Source organism: Zootoca vivipara, chromosome 15 (genome assembly GCF_963506605.1).
Source record: "Zootoca vivipara chromosome 15, rZooViv1.1, whole genome shotgun sequence".
Classification (NCBI taxonomy): domain Eukaryota; kingdom Metazoa; phylum Chordata; class Lepidosauria; order Squamata; family Lacertidae; genus Zootoca; species Zootoca vivipara.
In genome coordinates this window covers 29,861,991-29,883,318 of record NC_083290.1, presented here as the reverse complement: position 1 = coordinate 29,883,318, position 21,328 = coordinate 29,861,991, and the positions used below count along the sequence as shown (strand labels likewise).

The window sequence follows — 21,328 nt, the reverse complement described above, 5'->3', positions numbered from 1 at the left end:
TGAAGCAAACTTAAGACATGTTTATCAATTCAAAGGTATGGATATAGATCACTCAAAACCACAAAAAAGGGGGGAAATGTATCCTGCAACTAAAACAACAACTCTAATGTAGATTTATTTTGTTATAAAAATGCACACACCATGGTTTTGTTTCTGTTGGTTATTCTTCACATTTGCCTTTCCTTGTTCTTTGTATGCATGAAGACAACCCTCAATACCAACTTTTCAGATGGAAATAATATGTATCTGTCTCTATTCTGCACACCTTTGCTGAGTATTTTAATCATAGTATCACAGAACTGGATGGTTGGAAGGGACCCCCAAGGGTCCTCTAGACCAACCCCCTCCAGTGCAGGAATCACACCACAAGCATCTCTCACAAAACAAGTTTGCTGCATCTTCCCTGTGAACAGGCCTTCAGATACAACAGAATAACAGAACCATTCACAGAGTTGGAAGGGAACCACCAGGGTCATCTAGTCCAACCCCCTCCAATGCAGGAATCCTTTGCCCAACATGGGGCTTGGAACCACAACCCTGAGATTTAAGAGTGTAAGCGTGGTGGTGTCAGCTCCCTTAAAAAAGGTCAGCAACTCTGGGGAACCTTTCATAAAAAAGGTCAACAACCTTGGGGTCCCCCCCCCTTAAAAAAGGTCAACAACTCTGGGAAAGGGCAGACGCTGGAGGGATCGTCGGATATGCTAAGACGGCCCTGGGTGCCAATGTGGAGCAGCCAGCCTCCTGAACCATGGCTTGCCCCCCCCCCTAGTTTTGATCCTGGATACGCCCATGCTTGCGACCACCTGCCACACCGGCGGGAGTTTCCTGGAGTTCCTCGGCCCACCTGAAAGTTTTGGGGGAGCCTCCGCAGCAGGGCTCTGGGGTTGTAGGGCAGGAGTGAGTGGGTCAAACGAAGAGCCCTCTCCCAGCCCTACACCAGCATCTTTTTGAGGCCAGGTTCTCGCGAGCGCCCGCCCCCTCGGGCAGCGACACCATCGGGAGTTTGCAGAAGAAACTCGGCTACATGTGAGGAAGCGTGTGTCTGCGTGTGTGTACAGCTGGCCCGCTTAATGTGTGCCCTTCTGCCCCTTAGCTCCCGAGGACACCAGGAGCGCTCGTGGCCTGATGATAAGGCGCTTGGAACAGCTGACAATGCGCAGAATGACACGGGTCCTGCACCCTCCTGCCCCGGGTAAGCAAGAGGCCGCCGAGCTTCTGTTGAGGGGCGGAAGAATCGACCTTCCACTGAGAATTGCCTTCTCCAGCAACTAGCGGATTGGGATGTCCACCACTCCAGCTGTGAGTGGCAGGGAGAGGCTTAAAGGACAAAGGACACCGTAGCAGCTCCGTAGTGGAGCACTTGATTTGCGCTCAGAGAACCCCAGGTCCTGTCCCCTTTGGCCTCTCCAAGACAGGGCTGGGAAAGGAGACTCTTGCCTTAAATCCTGGGGAGTTATTGCTGGTGGTTTTGGCAGTGCTGAGCTAGATGGATCAGTGGTCTGACTTGGCTGTAAGGCTACTTCTGATGTTCCTAGGTTTGTTGTGGAGTGTGGGATTGCATGCAGCGCAGCAATCCAGCTGAAGCCCTTTGCTTTCTCTCCCTGCAGAGTCTGACCCACAGCCCCACCCATGGATGTGGGTGAACCCAAACCTGGCCTGCAGCATCCCTGGGCATGCCTCCGTGGTGGCACCACTGCCTTCATCTTGTCCAGCCGCTAGAGAGGTCTGTGGAGACAAGGCCATCAATTCAGTGGCGGAAAGATTACCTTCTGGACTGTTTTGGCATGAACTATAGCTTGGCTCTAATCTGGGCTGGCTCTCCTGATTTTAATGGGAGCCACCAGCCTATGTGTCAGTTCTGTTTTTAATTAATTAAAATGTTTGAATCCCACCTTTCACTTTGGTATCAAAACATTGCTAGGAAACAATGCAAAATATTAAAAGCTTCCAAGGAAGGTAGGAATGGGTGGTCAGGGCCAGTCCTCCTTTCTGCAGGGTTTCCCAAACTTGGGTCTCCAGTTGCTTTTGGACTACAACTCCCATCATTCCTAGCTAGCAGTACCAGTGGTCAGGGATAGTGGGAATTGTACTCAAAAAACAGCTGGTGACTCGAGTTTGGTAAACCCTTGTTTGGAGAGCCAGGCTACCCATACGGGGCTGGTAACTGTCACGTGTGGGGCAATTTTTTCTCTGGCCACAGCTCAATCTGCTGGCCTGTAAATAAAGGAGAAATGTTACCAAGGGTCCCTGCTTCCTTCCCACAATCTTACGGTTCCAGGTCCCCCAGGAAGATGATGCCTCCCAGCTTTCTCAGAAGTCGAGGGGCACCCGTCGGTCTACCTGGGCACCCTGGAAAGCAAAGGTCCTCCGATCCCATGCCAGGAAGCTGAAGAGGACCCTGGGGGACTGGCCCCGCCCACCTCTTAATTACTGCATCCTCATCAGCCTTGCCCTGAGCAGCAGCGTGAGCAGCAGCCTGACAGTGCAAGATATCTACCAGTTCATAAGGTACCTGCCCATGAGCAGTGGGGTGGGCAGGTGGGGGCCAGGAGAGGCAGATGATGGATGAAGATGAAGCTCAGTGACTAAAGAGGGGACTTCTGACTTTGCCTTCCTCTCCTGGCTTGGCTTGGCTTTGATGCTGCTCTCAAGTTGATGTTGAAAGCTGCATGTTCTGGCCGGAGTCTCCTATGATTGTGGGCAGCATAACTGGGTGCTATGGGACGCAGGTGGCGCTGTGGGTTAAACCGCAGAGCCTAGAGCTTGCCGATCAGAAGGTCGGCGGTTCGAATCCCTGCGACAGGGTGAGCTCCTGTTGCTCGGTCCCAGTTCCTGCCAACCTAGCAGTTTGAAAGCACGTCGAAATGCAAGTAGATAAATAGGGACCGCTACAGCGGGAAGGTAAACGGCGTTTCCGTGTGCTGCTCTGGTTCGCCAGAAGCGGCTTTGTCATGCTGGCCACATGACCCGGAAGCTGTACGCCGGCTCCCTTGGCCAATAATGCGAGATGAGCGCCGCAACCCCAGAGTCGGTCACGACTGGACCTAATGGTCAGGGGTCCTTTTACCTTTACCTTAACTGGGTGCTAGAAAGCAGTCTGTAATTTCCTCCTTCCCCCGGGGCCCTCCCTACACAGTCCATGGGGTACAAGCATCCCTGGGGACAGAAAAGAATGTTACACTGCAGTGCTATTGGTGGTTTACCTGCTGCCTCCATGGGGCCACCTGCCCTGCTCTAGCCACTCTGCTGACCTCCCTCCCTGCCAGGAAGCACTTCCCCTTCTTCCGCACAGCTCCAGAAGGCTGGAAAAACACCATCCGGCACAACCTGTGCTTCAGCAGCAGCTTTGAGAAGACAGCCGCCTTCGTGTGCCTTGATGGGAAACGCAAGTCCCGCATGTGGAAGTTGACCACAGAGGGATGGCGCAAGTTTCGGGCGGAAACGCAAGAGCTGCCAGAGGACTTGGTGAGGCTGATGCGTCAGAGCATGGACAGGCCAGGTGGGCAGGAAGATGGTGTGCAACCGGAGAGGGGGGTGAGCATGGCCAGGAGGGAAGGTACCAGAGGAAGGAGATGGGAACCTGAACAGCTTGAAATAGAGGAGGGATCTGGCAAGCAGTTCCACTTTTAGCAAACCTAACTTCTCTCTGTTGGCTTCCCGAGCATGGAAGTCACCTTGATCAACTGATGGGGCCACCAGCCCTGACAGTTTGTATTTGCTTCCCTCTTTCCCCAGAACTGATGAGGTCTCTCTTTGGCCTCGGATCCTCACTAAACCTGGATGGCATGGAGGAAACCCCACTGCAGCCAAGTGTGCATCCTCCAGTATCTATAAAAGGCACTGTTGCTTGTTGAAAGGAACAGCTGTGCTAAGAGAGCCAGGCTTGTGGCTTGCTTCCTTCTGAAGATATTATCTGGGGTGGAAGAAACCCCAAATTTGCAGATGGAGGGGCAGCTTCCTATGAGAGTAGATCCCCTCCAAAAATAAACCAAAACACCTGTACAGTGTTTTCCCCTTGCAGCAGAGGTGGTGCCGTGTTTTGTGATGGGAATAGTTTGTTGAAAGGCACTGTGAAAGAGAATGCATAAAGCTGAGTGTTTGAACTTATTTATATATTTATTTGTTACTGAAAATGTGGATAAAAAAGCATGGTAATAAACAGTTAAAATGTGCACAAAATGGTCATTGTGTGTGTGTGTTCTCTTTGCATAGGAGCCAACTTAAAGGGGCCGAGGTCCCTTCCCCCATCAATAAAATATTTGAGCTCCCTTCCCAGTTGATGGGCATTGCCATTCAAATGGTGTGTGGGTACTGTGTCATGTAATTGATTATGTGGGGTGCGACTTACCTGCCCTGCAGTATTTTATTCAAGTTGGCACCCCTGCCTCTATAGAAAATAGCTTCTGTTTGCCCTCCCACCTCAACGGCAGCTTAGGCGTCACCTGTCTTGGGGTGGGGGAGAAGCCCGATGGGTGAGCAGCAGACAACTTCCCTGACTGTTTAGAATTGCAGGTAGCTCACTGCGGTGACAGGAAAACAGTGGTGAGAGGAATTCAATGCCTGGCTTCAGGCAGGGGCATCTGCACTGATTTATCCAAGGCAGGGTGACCAAGTATGCAAAACAAAACCCATAAACAGATCTGACAGCTGCAGTGAATAAGCATGTCAGAAATGTGGGCCTGAGTGGTGGACCGTACCTGTTACTGAAAGGCTCCTTTCTTTCCCTGGTGCCCTTCACCCTGTTTTATTGCACAGTTGCTACATCCATCTTCACAGTCCACCCCAATCATCCTAAAATGTCAGGCCAAGCCCACTAGGCTACTTCATGGACCCCATATAGTACCCCATACAGTACTCCAACTTCCTCTATTCTCTTCAGAAAAATGTGTAAAGTGACAGGTTATTCTGCACACCTGATGTATCTCCGGCACAGCTACAGCTGCAAGACTGCTCTAATAATTGTGTGGACGATAATTGTGAACTATCTGCAAGTGCAAAGTAATTTTAAAAATAAAAAAGTTGGCGCAATCACTATTCCACCAGATTAAACCGGAATAAATGGCTTCAAAACAGATTTAAGATATAAAACACCTGTTCTCAGGACAAGCCAGGGCTGTCTCCTTCATTCCGGCCAAGAAGGGGGCTTGCTAAGCAACGAGATGGCAGGGGGATGTGCCTCCCGCAGCTGTAATCGGAATCTCAGAATTGTATAGAGTTGGAAGGGACCCAAGGGTGATCTAGTCCAGGCATCCCCAAACTTCGACCCACCAGATGTTTTGGACTACAATTCATCCCTGACCACTGTTCCTCTTAGCCGCAGTTTGGGGATGCCTGATCTAATCCAACCCGCTGCAATGCAGGAACCCTGCTCCGAGTCCTGAATTTGCCTCCTTCAGCTCGCGCGGGGTTCAGGACGTGGAGCAGAAACGAGAGGAGGGCCTCTGACTCTGAGCACGTGCTGGATGCTCCTTACGTCTGAGCAAAGCCAAGGAGCAGCGCGCACCTTCCCGGGGCTCTGGATCCCGCAACGTGCTGCGCGATGCCTTTTCCTCGCCGGCGGGGGCGAAGCGCGCGGCAGCAGATTGCCGTGCGTGGGTGGGAATGACGTAATCCTGCAGTTCTGGGGATGGCCGCCAGGGGTCGCCCTCGCCGCGAGACCCGCCTCCTTGGCCGCCCGCTTCCGGGATTTGCAAAATGGAGGACGGGGGCAGCGGCGGCGGCGATGGCGATCGGGGCGAGGGGCCTGGCGCCGTTCCCATGGCGACGACGCTGTTCCGCTGCCCGCTCTGCCGGTGCAGCGCTTTCGCCGGTCGGCGCAGCCACCTCTACAGCACGGGGCACCAGAGGCGGCTTCGCGGGGTGCTCGCCCGCCTGAAGGAGAAAGTACGGCCGGAGCTCCAGGGATGGGCGCGGGGGGTCGGGTGAAGTGCCCGAAGGTAGCCGGGCAGAGTTTCGTGCAAGGCTGCACCCTTCGCATTTCTGCCTGCCCGGCTGCGGGTGGCCTGTCCAAGGAGCAGCAAGGAGTGGGCGGGTGGGGTGCTGGTTCTGCAGCCGGTCCGAAAGGGCGCCAGCTGCTCTCCAGAGAGAATTCACGGGGTCATAGAGCTGGAAGGGAACAGCAGGGTCATCTAGTCCAACCCCAGGGGGGCACAACAGTGATTGAAAGTACTAAATTAATTGAGGTTCTGCCCCCCGCCCCCCAGCTTTGGCTGATCTAACAAAAGTTCAAAAACTTTGCCTGCCCCCCCCCAACAAAAATCCTGGCTACACCCATGTCCAACCCCCTGCAATGCAGGAATGGTTTTGCCCAACATGGGGCTTGAACCCACGATCCTGAGATTCAGAGGCTTATGCTCGTCTAATTGAGCTATCCTTCATGCAAGTTGCTATCCTTCACACAAGTTGTTTTTTCTTCTTCTCACTTTTCCTTCTCTTTTACATTTTGCTCAGGTGGCCGCAGCGCGGAAGATGCTCAAGCGGGCCTCGGTGGTGCCTTTTGACCCTGGGGAGCATGAGCGGCAATTCTGGTGCGTTTGCTGCAGGCAGGAGGTGAAGTTGCACCTGAGCCAGGGGTCCTTGGCCGTGCTGCATGGCGGCCTTCTCCAGCACATGGCCAGGTAAGCTTGGAGAAGAGTCTCCACTCATGCAGGCCACCTATTTCTTGGAGCATGAGGTGTGTGGGTCTGGAATACGAATAGCTTTGTTTGGCTTTCTTATTTACATTTTGCTTTTATTTGCTTTACCTACTAGTCGTAACAAAGTTATTTTTGAAGGCGGAAGGTGCACAAGTAATTTTCATAGCCAATCAATTATATACGTACTGGATTGTATCAGTAACCCAGTTTGCAGTCTGAAACATGGGAGTTGTAGTAAGGCATAGCTGCCAAGTTTTCCCTTTTCTCGCGAGGAAGCCTATTCAGCATAATGGAAAATCCCTTTAAAAAAGGGATAACTTGGCAGCTATGGTAGTAAGTTGGTGGCAGTTTTCAGCAGTCAAAGCAAAACTGGCTGTTTTCAGAGTCACCTTGTTTATACTTTTTGCAAGTATATTCCAGTTTTCTTCCAATTAATGAAACAGTGGAGCATATTTTTCATAGTTGTCATACACATACCCCAAACAACTCCTCTGCTCACCTCTTCCTTGCTAATTAGGCTCCTGGGAGTGAGTCAAAAACTGGCATAGTTCTAAATGTGGATATGACTTTGAGTGGGATCAAATTTGATTTTTCCATGCTTGTAATGAATCCCTTTTTGTGAGTGTCCATGCCTGCCCTTGGCTTCTGATACAGGCATCTTTCACAGCATGCAGAATTGCTTGTTGTTTTCCTCTGAGATTATCCTTCAGGGGTTACATAGTTTATATTAGAGGTGAGGAGTCTGTGCCCCTCCATATATAATAATAATAATTTTAATCTAAACACAGAACAATCAATGCAAACAAACAAATGATATTGGTCAACAGGTACAAAATAGTTTCATTATTACAGATACAAGCCCAAAATGACATCATCCTTTCAAGTCAGGTAACCTAACTAATAAACATTATGAGTTACAGAGGGTCAAGACTCCTATGCGTGAGAATAAATAAATGAAATAAATATAAGCCAATCAGTATCAAAGATTTCCTTTTGAGTTTCTCCATACATCACTGTTATGATGTGTGAGATTATCCGTCAAGGCTAAAAACCATATTATCACCAGCATTCTTCCATTCTTCCAATTTAATAATAATTCCATTTGTACTGCTACTAAAATATGATTTAACAAATTCTTATATGGGAGATTTTATCACAGCCTCTAAATAAGGACAGTAACAACAACAACAACAACAACAACAACAACAATTTATTATTTATACCCTGCCCATCTGGCTGGGCTTCCAACAAAGTGTTAAAATACAGTAAACCATCAAACATTAAAAGCTTCCCTAAACAGGGCTGCCTTCAGATGTCTTCTAAAAGTCTGGTAGTTGCTGTTCTCTTTGACATCTGGTGGGAGGACGTTCCACAGGGCAGGTGCCACTACTGAGAAGGCCCTCTGCCTGGTTCCATGTAACTTGGCTTCTCGCAGCGAGGGAACCACCAGAAGGCCCTTGGTGCTGGACCTCAATGTCCGGGTGGAACGATGCGGGTGGAGACGCTCCTTCAGATATACAGTACTGGACTTTTGTCTTCTAGGTTTCTGGGGTTTTTCCTGTTGTTATTCTGTCTCTCACAGCTACAACAAACCTACCATTAACATTATGGACTGGTCATTTCTTCATCAGAGGGCAAACGGGCAAATTTAGCAGGGGATCAAATATTTCCCCCCCTCACTGTAGTTAAACAGAGGTCCAGTGCCATCTATGTAAGTTTCATCATAGACACCTACATTTGAGCAGAGATTATCTTAAATGGGAGATGTATGCCATAAAGCCACTCATTCTCCTGGCCCTCCAGGTATTGTTGAATTCCTTTCCACCCCAGCCAGCACAGACAATGGTCAGGGATGGTGGAAGTTAGAATCCAGCAACATCTGGAGAGCCACAGGGATTAACACTGCCACCTGGACAAATGGATAAGAACTGTAGCCTGGGCAGTCCTGTTAAAAGTTTGTGCCTTTCTCATTCTTAAGATGTTTTGGTCTTTTGTTCCTTTTCAAGCGTTGAACATAAGAAAGCAGTCTATACATTCTGGTGGGAGAACAAAGCAGACCCTAGCCTGAAGTCACGCTTCTTGGTTTCCTCTGAGGATTATGAGCTGTGAGTAGACGCTTTGCCAGTTAGTTTATGTGGCATTTTGTTTGCTAGATTAGCTATTCCACCTCTTTGGCGCAGAAGGAAGCTGCTTTATGCCAAGTCAGACCATTCATCCATCTTGTTCCACGTGGGGACGATCATTAGTGGGCAATCTGCAGCCATAGAGACACCCTTGGCCTAATTTCAAAAGCCTTCCCCAAATACTAAGTCCATATCGCTGGCAGAAATCATCTCTATCTCTCTGCTGATTAGTTTCTGGTCAGGTATCTCCACCATGCTGCCAGCATATGGCCACAGTTATCCCCAAGAGGAAATGTAGTCCCTTGGCCAAAGGAGAAAGATTAATTTATTAGAGGGCCTGATGGTGGGACAGGGTTAGGTGTTGCCCATACCTGGTTGTTTCAGGGCTTTGATACTGTTCCTCCTACACTGCTGGGGCTCCCAAAGTAATCACTCATTCAGGCTGGAATAATTTTTCTGTAAAACCATTTTAGATTTTCTTATTGCACCACCTGTCTTCTGTGGTAGAGGCAGCAAAAGGCCACTGCCTTGGTTCACGTTGTTGCTCCACAAGCTGATATAATTTTTGATTCTGTTTCAGCTTCAAGGCATCACTCTCCAAAGCTCTGGATGCTTATGAGGAAAAAGAAGATGAGCTCATTCAAGAGGTGAGGACAATAATGTGTTTGCGTTTCTGTGGTAGGAATTTGGGTTTCTCCTCTGCTTCAGGTTCTCATTGTGTCTTCTGCCTACCCCAATTCCAGGTGGCTGCTCGCATCAGAGAGGTGGAGCAGAGACGGCAAGAAGTAGTGCAGGCTGCCTTAGAGGTTTGTGTGCCCAGGATGCACATGGGCAGTATCCACCATTATGTTCACAACTGTTTCTGTGCCCCTTGCCTTTCTCTCTAGTTGAAACATGTGATTTCTCTTTCAACCACTAGGGAAGGTGGTGAATGTCCCCAGCAGCACATCTCATCTCTCATGTCCAGTTTAGATTTCATTTGTATGGCCTTCCTTTCCTAACCCCCTTTGCTAGCACTTCCAGGCTACAGTGTAGAAATGCCTGGCTGAAAGTTTACAGCTGTTGTTTGTGGTCTGGGGCACCCCCACCTCTTGAATGCCCTTTCTGTGCCTTTTTTCTCTCCTGAAAATGCAAAGTCCTTTACCGGCCACTGTTTGCTCTATTGACAATAAAGCATTAAAATATCCCATCTAATTACCTTCCTTTCCTTGATATGTCCACACCTTAAGTGTTGGGTAGAGGGCATCTGTGGCCAAAGCTTATTTGCAGACCCCCATTTCCCTCCAATGCAAGAGCATGTCTTTGGCCATTATCTCTTGATGGGCATTGGTTGGATTCCTTCCACCTTACTAGTGATTTCATTCCAAGGTTGTCCTACAGAGCAGACTTTACTATTGTCTCTTGAAACAAGTGTTTTTTCCTGAATCAAACTCAGCAACAGGCAGAGACAGAGCTGTGCAATGGAGCTGCCACCGCCAGTGCTTTTACAGGAAGCCCAAGGTAAGAGTTGTTTAGTCATGGTTATCAGTGGTGTTTGCTTTAGTGGCCTTAATTACCTCTTTCTGCCCTTTGTAATATGGCCTTTTCAGTCCCTGGGTACCAAAATGTGCCCATATACTTTCTGCTTTACTTGAGAACTTCTCCTGTGTTGTAGTGACTCTGCTTTTGCCACGGAAGAACAAGAGCAGCCTGGGCCAAGCAGAAACGTGACATTTCTTGAAGGACACCCTGGATCTGCAGATAGAACCATGTCAGAGTGGCAGGAAGCAGGACAGTCTTTAACTTTTATTGGCCATCAGGTAGGTAGATGGGAGCCCACTTCATCTCTTCACAATGACCCATTTGTCCTCGAAAGCCTTTTAGTTTGGGGTTCTGGATGAATATAGCTAACTAGGGTATGATTATGCTTTATTCTCATGGAGGTACGGATTTTATTGTGTTAAATGGTTGGGTAATACTGAGATAGTTTTTTAAAATTATTGTAGTCTTAACTGGTTAAAGATTTTCTTTAGAAAGCAGAATATAAATCTCTTGAATAAAAAAAAAATCCACTCCATGTGCCTTATACTGCCATGAATGGCTTCTGACTTGAGTGGCAGAGCTCCTACACCAGTGGCAGACCAGCAAACAGTCTGGTGGTCCCTTACCTTTATTGCACATAATAGGATATGCCGCATTCCCAACTTGATATGAGATTCGGCTGGCACCTTCATTATACACCATTAGGCAACAGTTGAAAATGTTCTTCAGTCAGACCTTTGGCTGATTATTATCCTATTCCCTTTTAAATGTCTTTGTGGGAGAGGGGTTTATTGGTTTGTTTTTATTGTTTTTATCTTGCATTTTGTGTTTTTATCTTGTATTTTTATGTTGTGAACCACCGAGATCTATGGATGTAGGGTGGTATACAAATTTAATAAATTTGTGAACATGGGGAATTGGAATTGGGAATTACATTACCTTTAAAAGCTGCACTGTATAATTAAATGCAACTCTTGCCTCTTTACATACTACCTCTCTCTAAATAATTTCTACCTTGGTTTTTCCTTTGCTTTTTTGAACACAGGAACCAGCAGAGCATGGCAACATTTACACAGGTATGCTAGCAAAGATTTGATTGCTCCATTTTCTGAAACATGGTTTTGACCTGTCTTATGATGAGGTTTAATAAACTGGTCTTAGATGAGAAAGATCCTAACTGTGGTTGCAACTAGAGAATGCCCACACACTCAGATTCTTAATAGGCACATTAACAGAAACATAGGAAGATGCCTTACACAGACTACTTGTCCATCTAGCCCAGGCATAGGCAACCTTGGCTCTCCAGATGTTTTGGAACTACAACTCCCATGATCCCTGACCACTGGCCCTGTTAGCTAGGGATCATGGGAGTTGTAGTTCAAAACATCTGGAGAGCCAAGGTTGCCTATGCCTGATGTAGCCCAATTGTGACTAACAGTGGCTCTCTGAGGTTCCAGAATCTTTCCCAGCCCTACCTGTAGACACCAGTGTTTGCACCTTGTACCTTTTCCATGTAAAGTATGTGCCCTGCCACGGAGGTTTCATTCCTTGTTCAGAAAGGTAAAAAATATTAGAGACCTTATTGCATTATCTGGAAAGATAATGGCCCCGGAGATGGGGAGGCTGCCATTTGACACAGAGGTAAGAAGAATGGGGCTGCTCTAACTTGTCATCCTTCCATACTTTAGGGGCCAAACCCCCTTGGCTGATGGAGGAGGAAGGGGAAAGCACAGCACAGATTGGACCTTCGTACGAAGAATTTCTCAAGGAAAGTGAGTATGCAGAAATTTGGCCCTGTAGTCAGGACTTACTATGACACCAGCTCACTTGATGGAAATCAAAGTGAGACTAGGACTCCAATTGAGGCTTGAAAACGATTTCTTCCCCACCCTCCTTTCTTTAAAGAGGAGAAACAGAAGCTGAAGAAGCTCCCACCTAATCGTGTGGGTGCCAACTTCGATCACACCTCTCAGACAGGAGAAGGGTGGCTCCCCTCCTTTGGGCGGGTTTGGAACCAAGGCAGGAGGTGGCAGTCCAGGTAAGCCTCTGGGCACACATTTGCTTCCTTTATAATGTATCTGTATTTAATGGTGGACAATACAGCAGCTTTTACAGGGTAGGCTCTGTAGCTGGTTCTCTAGCACCTTGGCTCTTACAAAGAAAACCAGATGTGGTGGATCTATGGTTGAATCCTACCAGGCACTTGTTCCCAAACGTTAAGCACATATTAGTTGAGTCTTCCACTCCAGCATTTTGAACATACACTGGCTTTGTAAAACTAACGCTTTCTGGTTGGCCACAGAAATTTTTGTTTTACTGTATCTTTAAGTAGAGTACTCATTACTGAAGTTATCAGTCCTGGTATATAATTTCTTTTCTTTTTTTAAACTGACCTGTGTTCCCTTCACTTTCATTAATTGACAAAATGGCAATAAGTGCCTTTTATTACAATGGATGTTTCTAAATATAGCCTGCCCAGTGCTGTATGCTCAGAAAACCTGGAGTGTGGATTACTATAATCTGTTTCCATAGAACTACCTTTGAATAATGGTCCAGAAAATTTAGCTTGTTTTTTTTTTCTGGATCTATGCAGCAACACCTATTCTGCAAGATCTGCACAGGCTACCAATGTTACTGGGCCCAATTTTGATACAATTAAGTCCCTGATGGTGTACATGTCTCTTTATCACCTGCCCTAAGATCAGGGTAGACGACTTCTTGCTGAACAGATAGCCTTTCCTGCATCCTATTAACCCCCCCCCCTTGCAAATGTTAATTGCCTCTACTTTGTCTTTCAAGGCCAGGTCAACACACACCTGCTTATCCAGGCCTTTGGTGAATTTGATTTAACACTTTGAAAAATATATGGTATGGGAGTTTATTCTCCCCCCTGCCCCCCCCCCAAATTAAAAGGATAATTGGCAATACACTCATTTGTAAGGGAATGAACAGGGTGGCTCTGCAACTGATGTGGTGGCTGTTTCATTCTTTTAAGCTTCTTTTATTAACCATACTTTTTCTAGACATCAGTTCAAATCTGAAGCACATAAACATCCTGGCCCTAAAAGGAAACGGCAAAAAACTGACTGAAGGGAAGAAAGGCCTGATTCAGTTACAGAAGGTTGTGCAGCCTGAGAAGACTTTTATTTTTGAATGTCAGCAAGTATCATGTGGTTGTTCTGTAGTAAAGTATCATTAAAATATAAAATGTGTTTTAAAATTTCACTCATCTCAACTCATCTATCTTAAACAGAGAGCCCCCTCTAAGGCAGTTATTGTAAAAGTTGGGAACATATTACCGTATTATCCCTGGCCGTTCTAAGGGCTTAATTTTCTCCTATATATTTTTAAAAATTAAAAGGCACTAGCTCACTTTGTGCAACATTCCACATTTACACCAAAGGGCTAACCATTTCACATTCTATTTGCACAGTATCTAGTAGGAATATGGTGTAATGCAGGCCTGCTCCAATGCCAGGTCTCCCATTTCCTACAAGCAGAGGGTTCACTTCAACAGCTCTCAACTCCTTGACACCTTGCTGGACTGAACACCCCCTACACCGCACAATGTCCTGGCTGCTTGAGTGGGTGGTTAAGCACCACCATCAGAACCCTCCTACACCAAGGCCTTTAAATCAGGACAGCTGGGAGTCCTATATCCCTCCACTAGGGTCTAATAATCTATGCCGTTATAAGAAGACCAGAAGCCTGTTTATAAGTAGCTCCCACAATTGCCTCATTGGCACAGTAAGAACAAAGACTGGGTGGCAGTATCTGCATGTTTTATGTTATGGGCCTGGGGCATAATTTTTAAAGTACATAGCCATGCATTTGCAGGCCAGCCTGGTATGAAAGTGAGTAAAGGCTTTTCAACGACTGATTGCCTATGGTCCCTGACTATTAGAAACAAAGCTGTACTTAACTCAACTGAGCAGAAAACCAAACAAAACTTCAGGAGTTCAAATTATTTTATTTTTGTGATTTACAGAGTCTAAAAACCTCCCAAGAACCTGCAAAACAAACAGATAATTAATTAGAACCATTTGCCTGTTAAACAACTGCCATGATAGAATTTCACCAAGCCATACTGCCAGCACTGAGAAGCAGCTCACCTTTTATGCATCCTCCCCAGCAGCTGGTGCATCACCCCCCTTGGTGTTCCGGGTGTAGATGACCTGGGCTCTGTGCTTGGACACCAGTTTGATTAGGCCTGGCAAAAGGACATGACAGTTCAGTTCAATATGAAGGACAGCAGAGCTTTTAAAAGCAACATACCAACCAACTTCCTATACGTACAAAAATAAATCTGTGGAGCTGCAACTTGTTCATTACAGTGCTCACAATTAAGGTAGAGGCTTTTGTAGTAAGTAACAGTGTTGTACTCCTATGGATATTCTGTATTCATGTATGCAGCACTGATAACACCAGCTACCTGCCAGTTTAGCGCCCTATTCTGCCATCACCAAACAAATGAGACAGACTCCAACACACACATTCATGAGATAAGTAGGGCTGCTATCAGTGACCCCCCCCAACACCTTAATTTAAGCTAAGGGTAGCCAACGAAAAGGGATGATGGGAGCTGTAGTCTAATAACATCTGGAGAACGACATGTTGGCTACCCTTGGTTTATGTAGCCACAGATAGCAAAATTCAGTGCCTCAGTGGAATGGGCTATGTTGTTACCTTTGCTGAGAAGCTCCTGGAGCGCAGCTCTAGCCAAGGAGCCTCGAATCTTCAGCCTTTCAGAGACCACAGCAGGTGTGATGAGTTTGTAGTTTGGCACCTCCTTGCACAGCTTGTCGTAAGTAGCTTTGTCAAACAGAACAAGGTTGTTCAACTTGTCTCTTACTTTCCCTTTGGACCACTTCTGCTCAAGAAAGAAGGGGGGAAATCAGTTAAAGCTTTAAAAGCCCAAGTGACAGAGAGTTACTCAAGAGTAAAGATGAAGAAGGCTTCATACTGGTAAGGTTTTAAGGATGTGCATACACCAGTCTGCCAACCTTGTGTCCTCCAGATTCTTTGGGCCTTAAACCCCAGCCAGCACTGCAGTTAGCTGCAGCTTATGGGCATTGTGGTCCAAAATGCTGGAGAGCACCAAGTGTATTGTATTTCTATATCTCATCTTTCCCCCATGCGGCTGAAGGCATTGTACATGGTTCTCTCCGCTTCCCATTTTCCCACACATCAAGGTGGGAATTTGAATCAAAGTCCTAGTCACTCTAACCACAATGCCACATGAGATCATCAAATATTAAGGTAGGCAAACACTACTATATAAAATTCCACAGGTTCCTTTCCCATCTGCAAGTCTTCCTATCTGCCTACACAGAAGCAGATTACCCTTTGGAAAGCGATACAGAAAAAAAATTCAGCACCATTTTGAACAAAGTTTATGTAGCCACCTCTATATGCCTGTACAACATTGCTTCACAGAGACTACTTCCACCACGTACAACTTCTTGCATTTGCATATACGTTGGAAGAGGAGACGATATACCACTTCAGGCTGCAGGCTGGGGTGCTTGGCGATGCCGATGGCACATTGGGCAGTAAGGAAAACCTCGTTATTTATTGAAAAAGCTCGCGAGACCATTAAAAAACACGGCCCTTCTCCTGCCCCCCGAAGTGGTCCAGACCACTCCGCAAGGCGGGCCCGGCCCGACCTGGTCCTCCACGTGCTTTTTCGGAGCACGCGGCACGTTAGTGCCAAGAAGGGGGAAGGGGGGCTCCTCCGTGCACGCGCCTCTGGAGAAGAGCACTGCGGCTCCGCAACGGTCCTTTTCCGACGACCCTCCTAGGCCTACCTTCTTCTTGGCTTTTCCGCCGGACTTGTTGACGGGGTCCTTGTCCTTCTTGGCCGACTTGCCCGCGTCCTTCTTCTTCTTATCGTCCTTTGGCGGCTGCGGGGAGAAAAAGGGAGAGGAAAGCGATGAGGAGGAGAAGGACAACCGCAGCAGGGAGCGAGAGAGAGAAGCGGCCTGGTCACCCTCCGCCCTGCATGTCGGGGCCTACCATGGTGCAGTCGGAGCGGCTACCGTCGCTGCTTCTCCCTCAGCGATTTCCGGCCAGAAAGGAAGGCGCCGGCGTGGGCAGGCCGGGAAACCCCGTAGCCGAGGGTCCCTTCCGGGGCAGCACCGGAAGAGATGCTCAGGCAGGGAGCTGGGCGGGGGTGGCGTGACGTCAGACGGAAGCGCGATGGCCATCTTCAGCGTGTACGTGGTGAACAAGGCCGGTGGGCTTATCTACCAGCTGGACCACTACGCGCCGAGGGCCGAGACCGAGAAGACCTTCAGCTTCCCGCTCGAGCTAGTGCTGCGCCCGCACGACGAGCATGTCCTCGTCTCCTTCGGGCAGCGCGACGGCATCCGCGGTGAGGGACGGGAAGCAGCCGGCAAAGGAGCGGCCCCGGGAGCTGGCCCCTTTCGACGCAGGGGGCGCCCGAGGGGGACGAGCGGAGGCCCCCCATTTCATTAACACGCGCTGTATTCCCCCCCCCGCCCCCTACAAGTATACTTTCCCCACTCTGCCTACCCACCCACCCGCGAATTTTTTATTTTTCTGGTGCCTCCGCTGCCTTTGGATGTTGAAGGGGAGACGGAACTCATGACAGCTTCCCCTTGAGCTGAAAAAGCTTCAGTGGCAGCGCACACCTGAACCATGTCCACTTTATTAGGCTCCTCTGGCAAAGAGTGACTCACAAGGGATCAGGGAATTGGGCTTTTTGCGTCGGGGAGGGGGAACAACTGGGTCCCACCAGCGACCCTCTCCGACCCCCTTACCATTATGCAGGGTACAGTGGCTGCCCCCAGCAGCTGGTTTTGATGATCATTGATAATTTATTATCAAAACATTTATGCTTCTGTTTATTATGGTTTTTAGCCTCAGGTGTGACTTTTATAGTAAAACGTTTTGACCACTCCCAAAAGGTTTTTATTTATTTGCTTGTTTATTTAGCACACCAGCTTGAATCCAAAGATCTCAGGGTGGCTCAGAGATGTTTACTGGCTAAGCTTTGCCTGCCTAAGGTCAGGATCCCGAGTTGAACCTGATCAGACCTAACATCCACCAACCACCTCATGTTATGTCACTGGCAAATTCTGCTCCAGGAAATGACATTCTATACTGGAGCTGCTCTTGCTCCTTTACTCCACTGGTTGGCAGAGCTCCCAAGGGTGAGGGAGACAGGGGAGTTACTGATGCAGGAAGGCTTGCCAGTGCCTGGTGAGAGGGGGTATTGAGTGGTGACTGCCTCTTCCCTTCTTTGCAGTGGGCCATGCTGTGCTTGCCATCAACGGCATTGATGTCAACGGAAGGTACACTGGTGACGGCAGGGATGTGCTGGAGTTCCTGGGCAACCCAGCCAACTACCCAGTGTCAATCCGCTTTGGTCGCCCCCGACTGTCATCCAATGAGAAGCTCATGCTGGCCTCCATGTTCCATTCGTGAGTCAGGGGTGGATGAGATGTTTGCCAGAACCCAGAAAAGGGAGAGGGATTGACTGGTTTTGATATAGGGAAGGCACTTTATCAGAGGTACAATTTGGGGCTGTGTTTTATGTGCAGGTTGTTTGCGATTGGGTCCCAACTGTCTCCCGAGCAGGGAAGCTCTGGAATTGAGATGCTAGAGACTGACACTTTCAAGTTACACTGTTTTCAGACTCTAACAGGTATTGCTTCTTTTATAATATCTGCATTTCTTGACCTTTGATTAGTATGGACAGCAGACCCAACTTGAGCAAGTAAAGTTCTGCAGCTACATTCAGTGAGAATGTTCCTAGAAGTGCTACTCTTTGTGGAGAAGTGGTAAAAGAAAAATGTTTACTAACTAGACATTTTGTATACTGGTACTTCATAATATAAAAATCACAAGTGGTTTACAAAAACCACTTAATCTAATAATCATCTCTCCCCGGGGAGGCTCATTGCATATTTTTAGGCGCCAGGCAAAAGCGTTTTTCTATAACCAGGCCTTTGGCTGATTAACATTCTATGGTCTTTTAAATGTGTTTGTGGGAGGGGATAATTGGTTTTTAAAAAGAATTATTTATCTTGTGTTCTTATAATTTTATTTTGTAATTTTATGTTGTGAACTGCCATTCATTTTCAGGTGAAGGGCATCATACAACTGTAATTAATAATAATTAGTAGTAGTAGCAGTAGCAGCTTACAAAAAGCAACAAAAAAACTCCCAATCAGTTAAGTTACCTAAAAACAAAAGTATGTCTCACAAATAAAACTGAGCAGTGTACAAAATAGAATTAAAAGTGTAAGAGTCAGGAGTCCAACAAAGCTTGGGTAAACAGATGTTTTAAGAGGCGGTTAAATATCATTACTGTCTCCATAAATTTTCCAAAGGCACTGCAAAAGGTGGGAGCCATCACTGAGGTCTGTTTCTGCATTACCAAGTGGCAATCCAGTGATGGTGGAATCCATTTGCAGGGTGTCCTTGGGAACTTGCTAGCTATCCTGGTCCCAAGTTGTGTAGGGCTTTAAAACCAACAAAACCTTGGTAGCTAATTGGCAACTTCCTCCTCCTTCACTGTTCCATCTGCCTGGTACCTGGCATTTGATTTCTGCCTTTGCCTTGCAGGGCCTTTTATTGAGGAATGACCAGGAATGAACCTTTTTGTGCATTTTAAAATCACTCAAGCCAGTTGTATGTGTTGCTTTGGATGTGGCATGCTCTAACTCTGTTCTTCATATCCTCAGGGATAAAATTTGTGGTGCTTGCTGATCCACGGCAGTCTGGGATAGATTCCCTTCTGCGCAAGATTTATGAGATTTATTCAGACTTTGCTCTGAAAAATCCTTTCTACTCCTTGGAGATGCCAATCAGGTATAGATCAAATGCACATTCTCACACTAAAACAAACCCTCCCTTACTAAAATTGACCCCCCCATGTGTTTAGAAATCAATGTACATGAGTATTACAAGAGAGAAAAGCCCTTCTGGCTCCTGAACCCCCGTTTATTCCCTGGGATGCTGGTAAATCCCATGAACAACTGCGGAGTGTGATCACAATAGGTAACGTCACATTGGATAGTGTATGAGGCCTAGTAAGTCTGCATGCCTCCAGTTTGTGATATGACCTCGCATTGAGACATGTTACTGAACACTTCATGCCTGGGGGGCATTTTCCACAGTGCCAGTGTTGATTCAAGAAGTTAAGCTTATCAAGAAGAGCAAACAGAAGCATCTTCAACAGGACCTGGAAGCCTGTAAGGGCCTTCCAGCTCCCATCATCCCTGACTATGGGTCATGTCTGCTGGGACTGATGGGAGTAGATAGAGTCTAACAACACCTAGAGAGTCCCCACAGTTGATCTTAAGGCTGCATTGACATGGTATTTCATACCTTATTAATGCTGAGTCACACGTAGTTGCACTTCTTTCAGACGTTCATCCTAGACTGAGAATAAAATGGAAAATGGGTGGCTTACTGTGCTAAACCTGCTCCTGTGTGGTTATGTTCTAGTCCTCTTGTGTTTGTTTCACCATTTCAGATGTGAGCTCTTTGATCAGAACTTGAAGCTTGCGCTGGAGGTAGCAGAGAAAGCAGGGCCTTTTGGGCCAGGATTGTAGGGTGGATTTATCCCACTTCAGTCACCCAGTGGACTTTTCAATAACAACCAAACTGTGAGTCAGAGAGATTACCAACCACCTGTTCGTAGCAACCTTGACTGCAATTCCAGAGCACAGAACAGGAAGTATTGCTGTTGAGTGGATGTGGTTGGTGCTGAACCTTGGCTGCTGCTAAAGGAAGGTGGCTGGCAGCTTGAAAGAAAACATGAGAGCTACACCATTCCTTCAAGAGTGGTGCATGTACATATATGTTGCAATGTATTCTTTTAATTTATGAGTGAAGCACTGTATGTCTGCAACTGTAAATAAAACATTACTTAAAGGAAAAGGAGGGACTTGAATTCCTGAGCTGGGAATGAATTATCTGGTGTTCAGCATCCAGGGAGGGTAAGGGCCTGAACCAAATTGCAAATCTCTGTGGGCTTCTTTCTAGTGGAGTCATCCTATTTAGGAAGAGGCCTCTGCGCAGTAACATAGGTTAATTCTACTTTATTGTCTTTATTGCTGTCAGTGTACACTCGATAACAATGAACAAGATTTGGAATCCAGTATTACAGAAAACAATCCATTTTTAGTCTGCATTATCGGCTCCTCATGGCAATTATAGTTAATGTCTGCAGAAGTGTCCAGGGAAGTTCTGATCAGTGCAACTGCTAAATGCTACATTTCCTTACACTAAAGGGGGATAATCACTTCCTCATTATCATGTATCTGTTTACATCAGTCTGAGAGCTGCATTCCCTTGCTGCCAACATGCCAGCAGAAGACAGCGCCAGAGGCAAAAGGAGGATAACTCATGTAAATTTTACCTTTGTACCGTAGACTAGTTTCTATGCACACATACCCCCTCTTCCATCCATGTAAAGAAGAAGCATTAAAAGAGTTCAAGAACACATTCTGGAAGATGAAAACAATGTAGGGATGGGGCCTGGGGAAGAATCCAGAGGACTAGATGAAAGAGGCCTGGATGGCCACATTTGGGTCCGGTTCTGAGGTTTGCATGTCTATATGCTTAGTAAGGTACACATGCCCATCTATCCTTGCCTAGCTACAGCCCCAAATACTAAGATTAAGGAATGAAGCCTCCCCTCCTGTGAATGTCTCCAATTCAATTACACCCCCAATGAACCATAGACTGTTTGAGAAGAGTGTTATCGGAATTAACTGAATGTTGGAAGGTGAAGGAATCAAGGGAATAATTAAGCACAAATACACAAGAGAAGTGTTCTGTAGGTGATGGAGGTAGAAAAGTGATACCTTCCTCTCCAGGCAGTGAAAATGAGTCCATATGCAGCTTGCTTACAACACATTTGGAAGAAGTGCAGGCTGCCAGTGAGATCATCAGGAGGCTAATACAGGTGGGGCTGCCAAACCTTGGCTTTGCCAGGGAGAAGCAGGATAAGGTTTAGTCAATTAGGTCCAAACCATTCTGGCCATTCCCATTTTAAGGAACAAAAACTGGCGG

At 47.1% G+C, this 21,328-nt stretch overlaps 4 protein-coding genes across 4 annotated transcripts; 3 read left to right on the top strand and 1 right to left on the bottom strand.

Annotated features, from left to right (window-relative positions):
• The first annotated feature begins 1,927 nt into the window (after positions 1-1,927).
• FOXR1 (forkhead box R1) lies at positions 1,928-4,168 on the top strand. The gene is made up of 4 exons (XM_060268590.1): positions 1,928-1,956; positions 2,227-2,508; positions 3,267-3,499; positions 3,736-4,168. The coding sequence occupies exons 1-4, from the start codon at positions 1,928-1,930 to the stop codon at positions 3,852-3,854; spliced, it is 663 nt and encodes a 220-aa protein (XP_060124573.1). The 3' UTR covers positions 3,855-4,168.
• A 1,513-nt stretch (positions 4,169-5,681) lies between these two features.
• CENATAC (centrosomal AT-AC splicing factor) lies at positions 5,682-13,504 on the top strand. Its single transcript, XM_035138881.2, has 11 exons — positions 5,682-5,883; positions 6,451-6,617; positions 8,642-8,740; positions 9,339-9,405; positions 9,502-9,564; positions 10,194-10,258; positions 10,413-10,557; positions 11,325-11,355; positions 11,968-12,051; positions 12,185-12,317; positions 13,303-13,504. Exons 1-11 carry the CDS (start codon positions 5,695-5,697, stop codon positions 13,367-13,369), a joined length of 1,110 nt encoding a protein of 369 aa, XP_034994772.2. The 5' UTR covers positions 5,682-5,694; the 3' UTR covers positions 13,370-13,504.
• Positions 13,505-14,229: 725 nt separating this feature from the next.
• On the bottom strand, positions 14,230-16,396 carry RPS25 (ribosomal protein S25). Its single transcript, XM_035138882.2, has 5 exons — positions 16,295-16,396; positions 16,087-16,182; positions 14,966-15,149; positions 14,392-14,489; positions 14,230-14,289 (listed from the first exon to the last, which is right to left on the bottom strand). The coding sequence occupies exons 1-4, from the start codon at positions 16,295-16,297 to the stop codon at positions 14,395-14,397; spliced, it is 378 nt and encodes a 125-aa protein (XP_034994773.1). The 5' UTR covers positions 16,298-16,396; the 3' UTR covers positions 14,230-14,289; positions 14,392-14,394.
• Positions 16,303-20,190, top strand: TRAPPC4 (trafficking protein particle complex subunit 4; the record flags this gene model as incomplete). Its single annotated transcript, XM_035140027.2, is given in 7 exon segments — positions 16,303-16,323; positions 16,326-16,422; positions 16,425-16,652; positions 17,550-17,724; positions 17,845-17,948; positions 18,991-19,117; positions 19,785-20,190. Coding segments are annotated over 7 exon segments (831 nt in total), but the record flags the coding sequence as incomplete, so codon positions are not given.
• Between the last annotated feature and the right edge of the window lie 1,138 nt (positions 20,191-21,328).

Excerpts from the sequence above, each read along its gene's own strand:
- FOXR1 (XM_060268590.1), top strand. The coding sequence starts at position 1,928 with ATGCAAAATATTAAAAGCTTCCAAGGAAG. Across the intron at positions 1,957-2,226 it reads ATTAAAAGCTTCCAAGGAAG|GAGAAATGTTACCAAGGGTC; the intron begins GTAGGAATGGGT and ends CTGTAAATAAAG. Across the intron at positions 2,509-3,266 it reads GATATCTACCAGTTCATAAG|GAAGCACTTCCCCTTCTTCC; the intron begins GTACCTGCCCAT and ends CCTCCCTGCCAG.
- CENATAC (XM_035138881.2), top strand. The coding sequence starts at position 5,695 with ATGGAGGACGGGGGCAGCGGCGGCGGCGATGGCGATCGGGGCGAGGGG. Across the intron at positions 9,406-9,501 it reads AAGATGAGCTCATTCAAGAG|GTGGCTGCTCGCATCAGAGA; the intron begins GTGAGGACAATA and ends CCCCAATTCCAG. Across the intron at positions 10,259-10,412 it reads GCTTTTACAGGAAGCCCAAG|TGACTCTGCTTTTGCCACGG; the intron begins GTAAGAGTTGTT and ends CCTGTGTTGTAG.
- RPS25 (XM_035138882.2), bottom strand. Across the intron at positions 15,150-16,086 it reads GCGGAAAAGCCAAGAAGAAG|AAGTGGTCCAAAGGGAAAGT; the intron begins GTAGGCCTAGGA and ends TTTCTTGAGCAG. Across the intron at positions 14,490-14,965 it reads CCAGGAGCTTCTCAGCAAAG|GCCTAATCAAACTGGTGTCC; the intron begins GTAACAACATAG and ends TCCTTTTGCCAG.